This window comes from Lottia gigantea (genome assembly GCF_000327385.1).
Source record: "Lottia gigantea unplaced genomic scaffold LOTGIsca_8, whole genome shotgun sequence".
NCBI classification, from domain to species: Eukaryota; Metazoa; Mollusca; class Gastropoda; family Lottiidae; genus Lottia; species Lottia gigantea.
The window spans coordinates 1,505,854-1,515,073 of NW_008710662.1; the positions used below are offsets into that span (position 1 = coordinate 1,505,854).

General features: G+C 33.7%; 2 protein-coding genes across 2 annotated transcripts; both read left to right on the forward strand.

The window, feature by feature from the left end:
* Positions 1-2,333: 2,333 nt before the first annotated feature.
* Positions 2,334-4,286, forward strand: LOTGIDRAFT_155331 (hypothetical protein; the record flags this gene model as incomplete). Its single annotated transcript, XM_009066899.1, has 2 exons — positions 2,334-3,136; positions 3,752-4,286. The coding sequence occupies 2 exons, from the start codon at positions 2,334-2,336 to the stop codon at positions 4,284-4,286; spliced, it is 1,338 nt and encodes a 445-aa protein (XP_009065147.1).
* Positions 4,287-6,869: 2,583 nt separating this feature from the next.
* Positions 6,870-8,204, forward strand: LOTGIDRAFT_210971 (hypothetical protein). Its single transcript, XM_009066900.1, has one exon. It carries the CDS (start codon positions 7,196-7,198, stop codon positions 7,994-7,996), a length of 801 nt encoding a protein of 266 aa, XP_009065148.1. The 5' UTR covers positions 6,870-7,195; the 3' UTR covers positions 7,997-8,204.
* The last annotated feature ends 1,016 nt before the right edge of the window (positions 8,205-9,220 follow it).

Sequence of the window (9,220 nt, forward strand, 5' to 3'; positions counted from 1 at the left end):
TGTTTCCCCCCTGGATAGCGACAAATGTGTTTTATGCCTTCTTCCATGTCGCCTGCCATACCAGTCTGCGACTAGACAGTATAGAGTATATTTTTCGGAAGATAATGGATTTGTATTTCAAATATTCTATATCATTTTTTAAACTAACTTCACAAACTTTGCTCTATTACTAGAGGTTACGCCTACATGCCTGTGCCTGTGCTTTCGTAACATTGCTTAACCGCAATGTTACAACTTAAAATTCCTAATGTAAGCACAACAAATATTAATTAGACCTTATAATATGATTAGAGTTGCAACATAAACTGTATTGCGATGGATGATGGAGTCTTATAACCTTGTGAACCACTAAATTACTATGTCCAGAAGTAGTAGCATTGCTGGACCACAGGTCCTTGAAGTTCTGTCAATATTAATAAAATATGGGCAATGTGAAGAAAATATAACATAAGTAAAAAAAATACATTAGTTAAATCAGAATGTCATGAAGATGCCATTAGTTAGAACGTTATGAAGATGTCATTAGTTATGAGAATGTTAAAGATGTCATTAGTGATGAGTATGTATCTCAAGTTGTTTTTATACGCTCACATTTTCAGTTGTATGTATAATTAAAGGTGTAGTTAACATCATTTTCTCTGATTATTTTAAATGCACAAATAATAGCAATAAACAAATAAAGTAAAAAACGTTTGCAGAAAAATGAAAATGATTTCTGGCAACAGATTTATTACTAGAATATCCGTTTTAAAATTTTATTTTTTTAACAGAACTGGAAGGAAATATTCCGGCAGCATATTTATACCAGAATATCCTTCCTATTTTCTGTTAATTACAGGAAATATTATTAGCCACTTCTGTAATTTAACAGATTTTGTCGTAAAATATTTCTGTTATTCAAAGCAAATATTTTACAAGAAATTCTATTATATAACTGAAGGCAGCGTTTAAATTCTAGTAAATCAGCTGCCGGAATTTTTTTGTTAATCGAAGAAAATTTATTTTTTTCACAGTGTAGCTGCATTTCTCATTATATTGCTGGACCAGGGACGACAGGAGAAACTGAAAACAAAAACAGAGACTATGGGTTAGAAAATGGGTTGGGCCTTTTTGTCTCTATCCTTGTAGTCTTCCTATCTTGTATTTTAGAGACAAGGATATATCTCAAGATTTTACACAATCTTGTCTTCATCTTCCACTGACCATTTAAACTAGATCATCACCTTGACCATGATCTTCCACCACATCAGTTTCCTCCAAATGATGCATGATTATTCCCTTGTCATCGCCATTTTTACCAAATACATGACTCACAATACCAGTTTCATTGGCTGCACCCAAATGGCCTGTGGCAACTTGTAGCAAATTTAGCTTATGAGTGCTATTTGGTTGGAGGTTGAAAGAGAGTGCAGCTTTGACGTTGAATGACGTTGAAATGCATGTTTAGACAGGCAATCCCTTTCAACTTTCTGCAATCCTACACCGTCAACCAAAAAGTTATAAGAAATTGAAAGAAGCGTTTCAACCACCTTCCTTGTCGACTTTATAAAACGCATAAACAACAGTGTGATTGAATGATAAGCATTTACATAATATACCAATGGAGAAATGCTTGTACCTCCATTACGCCTCACGCATCAAACCTACCTGTTTATCGTTAAAAATATTTAAAAAAAAAACAACAAAAAACGTAACCTAGTTCTCCGTGCCGACGTCGACCTGGAAGGTATAAAGTTCGTCAAAAATCCATTTGCAAACTATTAAATGAATTGGAAGGTCTTAAAAAAGAAATAATTTTTATTGTCACATTGGGAAGGTACAAAGTTCGGCAAAAGTCAACATGTGGAAACTGTTTTTTGAGGTCGGAGGGACGTATTAAGCAATAATTCCTAGAAGAAATTATTGCCAAAAGGCTAAGCCACGGAGCGACTCATTAATATAGATACCTCGCAAAATATTACTAAAGTTGTGTTTTGCCTTATAATACAGATAAAGGTAATGTAATGCGTATGTCTGCCCCTTATAATGTTTGAATAATGTTACTGTACACTGACACTCCCAGTATTAATTAGGAGATTGGATTGGTAAAATATGTAGTGCAGTTTTTATAGATTCGTGTGTGTCACAGATTTCAATGAACAATATTATCTCCATGGAAACTGTATATTCAAAACGTGTCGTCCCACAGAGCGGATCAAGGAATATGCACTGTTCAACGAATCAAAAGATCATTTACATAAACAGTCGAATATATATCGATATATAGCGGACTGTGTTAACATCTACTATTAATTACCTATACATGTATTTGGAGATTTTTGTGATTCATTGAAATGGAGTTTGAAGTGTATGATAATTACTCTTACGTCTTTCAATTTGAAAGAAACTGGAATGAAAGCTCTTTTAGGGAATATTGTAAGGACAACTGGCATCACCCGCTTATATTTTCGCTGATTTACTTAATATTAATCTTTAGTCTGCAGCGGAGGATGAAACATCGTGAAGAATTCAAGTTAAGAATTCCTCTGACAATGTGGAGCACCATATTAGCTTTGTTCAGTGTAGCTGGAGCTATAAGATCTCTGCCAGAATTTATTGTGGCAGTCAAAGAAAAAGGTTTCCAATATTCAGTGTGTATTCCAGGATATTCCGGATCAGTTCCAGGATTCTGGGGAAGTCTTTTTACAATTTCCAAAGTATTAGAATTTGGAGATACTTTGTTCATAGTGTTACGAAAGAAGACATTAATATTTCTACATTGGTATCACCATATAACTGTTGTGATAAATGTATATCTTATGCATGGGGAACATGCTGCTGCTGGAAAGTGGTATTATGTTATGAACTATGTCGTTCATTCCTTCATGTACTCATATTATGCTCTGAAAGCTATGCAAATCTATGTTCCTAAACAGATTAGTTTATTAATTACTTCTATGCAGTTACTACAAATGATTATGGGATGTATTATTAATATTATGATATTTGTGTATAAATCGAAGGGTGAATTTTGTCAACAATCTGATATGAATTTAGTTTTGTCGTCTCTTATGTATGTTTCATATCTAATATTGTTCGCTGATTTCTTCTGTAAATCTTATATTAGACCGAGGGTTTCAAAACGCATCAAAACTGAGTAAGATATGTATAGAGCGATTTATTTATTGCAGGATGTGCAAAATCTCATTTCATAATTTCATTTTAAATCGTTATAATGAAAAGGGGACTAACCTACAATCTTTGGTTTTTCATTAATTGATTTGTAGAGTTATCGCCTATTATATTGTCAAATTACTTCAATTTTTATTTATAAGGCCTTGTAGCAGTTGTATTGAATTTATCTAATCTATATTCCAATTGAATAGGCTCAAGTTAAGCCTTGTCAGTATCAGCTGGTAAGTAATTATACGACTGTATCACCTTAGGAGATGAATCTGTTAATAAACTAAAGTTTATCAATATCCAAGTGTAGTTTTTAGAGTTTTAAATTCATGCATACCCGTCTGTGTAACTTTATAGTTATAAATTCAAGCATACTTGTATGGGTAATTTTTATAGTTATAAATTCAAGCATACTCGTCTGTGTAATTTTTATAGTTATAAATTCAAGCATACTTGTATGGGTAATTTTTATAGTTATAAATTCAAGCATACCTGTTTGTGTAGTTTTTATAGTTATAAATTCAAGCATACCTGTTTGTGTAGTTTTAGAGTTTTAAATTCATGCATACCCGTCTGTGTAACTTTATAGTTATAAATTCAAGCATACTTGTATGGGTAATTTTTATAGTTATAAATTCAAGCATACCTGTATGGGTAATTTTTATAGTTATAAATTCAAGCATACCTGTTTGTGTAGTTTTTATAGTTATAAATTCAAGCATACCTGTATGGGTAATTTTTATAGTTATAAATTCAAGCATACCTGTATGGGTAATTTTTATAGTTATAAATTCAAGCATACTTTTATGGGTAATTTTTATAGTTATAAATTCAAGCATACCTGTATGGGTAATTTTTTAAGTTATAAATTCAAGCATACCTGTATTGGTAATTTTTTAAGTTATAAATTCAAGCATACCTGTATGGGTAATTTTTTAAGTTATAAATTCAAGCATACCTGTATGGGTAATTTTTTAAGTTATAAATTCAAGCATACCTGTATGGGTAATTTTTTAAGTTATAAATTCAAGCATACCTGTTTGTGTACTTTTTATAGTTATAAATTCAAGCATACCTGTTTGTGTAGTTTTTATAGTTATAAATTCAAGCATATGTTTATGTAATTTTATAGTTATAAGTTCAAGCATACCTGTTTGTGTAGATTAATAGTTATAAATTCAAGCTTAACTGTATGTGTAATTCATCTATCACAACGTAAATATAACTAATTTAAATAAAAATTTCATACTATATTTCAACCCGTTTTCCCCCTGTCAGTGATGCAGGTAAGAGGAGCTGACATTGAAAAAGCTTCTAGTCGTTCGGATGGGACAATTAACCCAAAATTTCCCCTTTCCACGGCGTGGCGTTGTCCGACTTCATTAGCCCAGATGGTGCAGAAAAGTAGGACGTAAAACATTTCATTTCATTTTTGAGCTGTCATTTAAAATTGTGCTCCGTTATAAAGACTTAAAATATTAATTCAAACGTTTTTAATGAATTAAAAGTAGGCTATTGATTTAGTTCAAATGTATATAATATACATATAAATTGTTTTCCTTATGAATCTTTGATTAAAATTTGTTAATATTGTCTACTCAAATCAATTGTAATTCTTTTTATCATTCAATTTTCACATAGAGTGCTTTTGAGATTTTGATTTCAACAGCTGATGATTTGACGAGTCGTATGTTATTAAAGGGATAGTTGCACAATTTTCATTAATAAACAAAATTATACTTGAAAAGGTATCTGAAATAGTATATATGAACGTCTTCTTTTTATCCACTTGATCAACCTAAATTTGTTTCAAAAGTGCCTGTTAAAAAGCGGAGTGTAGTCGTAGTAAGTGTTAAGTATAATATTAGTTTTGGTAAGCTCAGTATTTTAGTAGAAAATACTTCTCTACAGTTTGGCGCTGTTATTACTTAACATATTTTCCAACACCAGCAAAATCATCCGCTAATCCGGAAGCCAGTTAGAAGAACTCACAGTAAAACTCGACCGGATGATGAATACTATTTACTATAGAATTTGATAATTGAATCCCAATCACAGCCGTGCGGAACCGGAAACCGGAGCATCGGATTAACGGTTACTTTTACATAGTAAATATTCCGTTCCCAGTAAAAAGCGTGCGGATATCGGGGTTTCAGGATTATCGACAACCGGATAAACGGGGCTCCACTGTAATCTATAAATGTTAATCTTATACATAGTTTTAGCGTTCAATAAGGAACTGCAGAAACCTATAGTTCAAACTTTAAGATACGGTAAAGGACATATTACTCTAGATTTTGGTCTATAGTTTACATTAACTCGAGCTTTAACTTACAAAGCCTAATAATTATATTAGATATAATTATTAAGATAGTAAACGGACTTGTGTCAACAGTCGATGGAAAGGGTCAAAGTTTGTAGTCCGTAATATTGATGTTGATTAAAGAGATTCTTAAGAGTTTTGGTCTAAAAAAAACTTTTTTATGTGTATCGGGGACGCTGTTAGCTTCGATGTGAACCATTCCAGTGTTACAATTCCACTTTAACTCTGCATTTTATGGTGTCACTATCGCAAAAGATCCTAGAACTACAGGAATTAACCAGAGAAGTCTAATTGAAATTGTGAAAATCGATGCGAGCACTTTATGGGCTAATGAAGACGGGCAACGCCGTGTGCAATGAGGACAATTTAGCCAATACAGCTGCATTAGCCTACCCTTTTTTGAATTACCAGGGATTATCTTGACCACTATTCTTCAAATGTAACAATATACAATATTGATTCAACCATTCTGCGGCATTAGCCTACTCTTTTCGACTTCCAACTGTAGCTCACTGGGCATCGGTTTATTGTCCCATCCGAACGACTAGACGATTTACATCAATCATTTAAGTGAGTATTTCATAATGAAAAGTGGTATCTGAAGTCGAGATGAATAAACATTACTGTCTAGCCCCACATCCGACATTGCAGCTCAGCGTACTGTACGACAAATGGGAAGGTAAACACTAAAAAAAATAAGGGCTTTGACTGATCAATTTTAACAGTTCAGGGGAGGTGACTGATATGATGAAAATATTTTAATTATAATTTTAACAGATCAAGGGAAGGAACTAATAAGGTTATTGTACAAAGCACAAAATTCTTTGTTGTCTATAGGTAACTATATCGTTTCTAATTATCTCCCTTGATATTCATGACCGACCTAATTCTGCTTATGAACTCGAAATCATTCGTTCGTGACTTCAGGTACCGGTATAGTCTAAACGTACATTTTTGACTGATCTTTACAATCGGGTCTGAATGTCTTTGTCTGGTCCTTAGACGGATGTCTGGTCAAGTGAGACAAAGGTGTTGTCTTGAAATATTTCATTGTAAATGTAGTTCAAACACCCTTTTCAAATGTATTATGGCTGGGAATAAAGATAAGGCGGTACGGGTTAATTGCAATTATGACATTATTTGTTCATAGTGAATAACAGGTCACATTTGCTTCCATATTTCATATTTACCCCTTTGATACTGGGATAAACCTGATAGGCTTACTAAATAACGATAATGTGTTGTAATACTTTAAAATAAGATTATGCAGATCAAACAAAAATGAAATAGACTTTGAGCCACACCATAAACCACGTGTTTTTTCGTGATCTGTTTGTGTAGTCTTACATATACAAAGTTTATACGCTTAGATACCTTTCAATATAGATGGGACATAAGGCAGAACGTTAGGATTCGTCGTGACTAGGAATACCCTTATTAGTAATGAAGACAGGGGTCAACGACAGACAGATAAGAAAAGCTGAAAGGACGTGTGGTAGTTTGGAACAAGGCAGAAGAAAAGGAACATAGAGTGTTAAAAGGTCAGAAAGATATAGTCAATGTGGAGAGCAATCAAAGCAATGTGATATACATGTATTGGCAATTGCCCATGGTTGAATGAAAGACATCGTGAAATAGGGAGTGTTAAGTGCATGTGTGACATTTCTGTCGTGGCTTGTTTGAGGTGCGATCTACCATCTACCCTCTACCATGAATATTGAAGTGTATAACTACACCTATGTGTTTGATTTTGAAAAACAATGGAACGAAACTGCTTTCAAGGAATACTGCAAGCGAAGGATAATGGACCCAGTGTATTATTCAATGGTGTACTTAACTGTGATTTTTGGCCTCAAGCGATACATGAAACACCGTGTTGAATTCGATTTAAGACAATTGTTAGCTATATGGAGTACCATATTAGCTTTATTCAGTGTAGCAGGATCCATAAGATCTCTTCCAGAACTTATTGTGTCCGTCAAGAATAAAAGTTTCCAATATTCAGTGTGTATTCCAGCATATTCCGGACCAGTTCCAGGATTTTGGGGAAGTGTGTTCACTTTGTCAAAAGTCTATGAGTTAGGTGATACCATTTTTATCGTTTTACGGAAGAAGCCCTTGGTATTTTTACATTGGTATCACCATATTACAGTAATGCTCTTTACATGGCATAGTTATAGTGAACATGCAGCGGCTGCTCGTTGGTTCTACACCATGAACTTCGTCGTCCATTCCTTCATGTACTCATACTATGCTCTAAAAGCAATGCAAATCTATGTTCCTAAACAGATTAGTTTATTAATTACTTCTATGCAGTTACTACAAATGATTATGGGATGTATTATTAATATTATGGTATTTGTGTACAAGTTAAAAGGTGAATTTTGTCAACAATCTAATACTAATTTAATGTTATCTTCATTCATATATATTACATATTTCATATTATTCATAAATTTCTTTTATAAATCTTATTTAGTACCAAAATCAAAAACACTAAAGCAAAAGTAAAGCCATCTTCAAAATTGCTTCTAAAACAATGATTCATATAGATGAATTTGGTAACATTCTGTTTACCACGATATTAATATGCATCATGATTTATATTCGTTCAAGTTTGAACACGTATTAGTTATATTGTTAGGCTTTTGTTGTTGTTTTTGTCTGTTCGCTTGTTTGTATTTGCAATAAATAAACTTTTCATGTTTTTAGCTTAATTAATATGGTGGTGGTATTTTCCTCAATTCTCATTTTACTCATACTAGGAAGAGTAAAGCAAGACTGCCTTTATACTTCTAGTATATGGTCTTATGCCCTGTAATTTTTGGGTGGGGTTATCTCAACTCTACAGATGCAATTGTGTCAAAAGTTAGCGTTTATGCCCGGTCAAGTGTGACCGGTCCTGTCAGTCAATTTCCTAATTAGGTCAGCGAATGGCTGTTGTCTAGCCGACACTGACTGACATGTGGTCTGAATAGGCCGGCCCGAGGTCAGCGAATTACATTGTGTACTGAACAAGATTGTAAATCTGGTCGAAATGGGACCGACGGACTCGTTTTTATCTAATGCCGCTTTTTCATTAAGTCGTTTTGTGGCATGTTGGAAAAGTTCGTTTGGACCCCAAGTTCCCGGGTTTATCCGGTAAGTGCTCAGTCTAAAACTGAGGTTCTGAGTACGGAACGCGTTTGGAATTGAGTTGGTGTCGGACATATTTATTGTCTGGGTATGATTTGGGACGGCAATACTAAGTTGGCCGATCAGGTAGGGTTTCAGGGTCGTCTAATATCCTGACATCACAGAACAATGTCAGGCTCTGTTGGACAGGAACTTTTTTTCTCCAGTCGGGAATTAGTCACTCTGAACGCAAAAGTCTCGAATATGCATTATTATTACGTCTTTAGTTCGAAACGAAAAATGTAAACGTTACCTTAAATATGTAATAACTGCATAAGCCAACAAATAGCAACATTATAGACGTTGCCCTGTGCTCAGATATGGTTTATATATGTACATATTAATTCTTTTGAACAATCAAGGGGGCTGTGTATAAACGTGTTGCTGAGATAACACTGTTAATAAAATGGAGAATGACCCTTCATGACGTTATGTGTCAAAATATTTATGGTTGCATGATTGTATTATAGCATGATCCATTTGACAACGCCCCCTTTCCACATACACACAAAACAATACGTCCATGTGACAACAATATGTGAAAAACTGTTTTCTAGGATT

What these genes read in the sequence shown, in the direction of transcription:
- LOTGIDRAFT_210971 (XM_009066900.1), top strand. Translation starts at nt 7,196, where the DNA reads ATGAATATTGAAGTGTATAACTACACCTATGTGTTTGATTTTGAAAAA.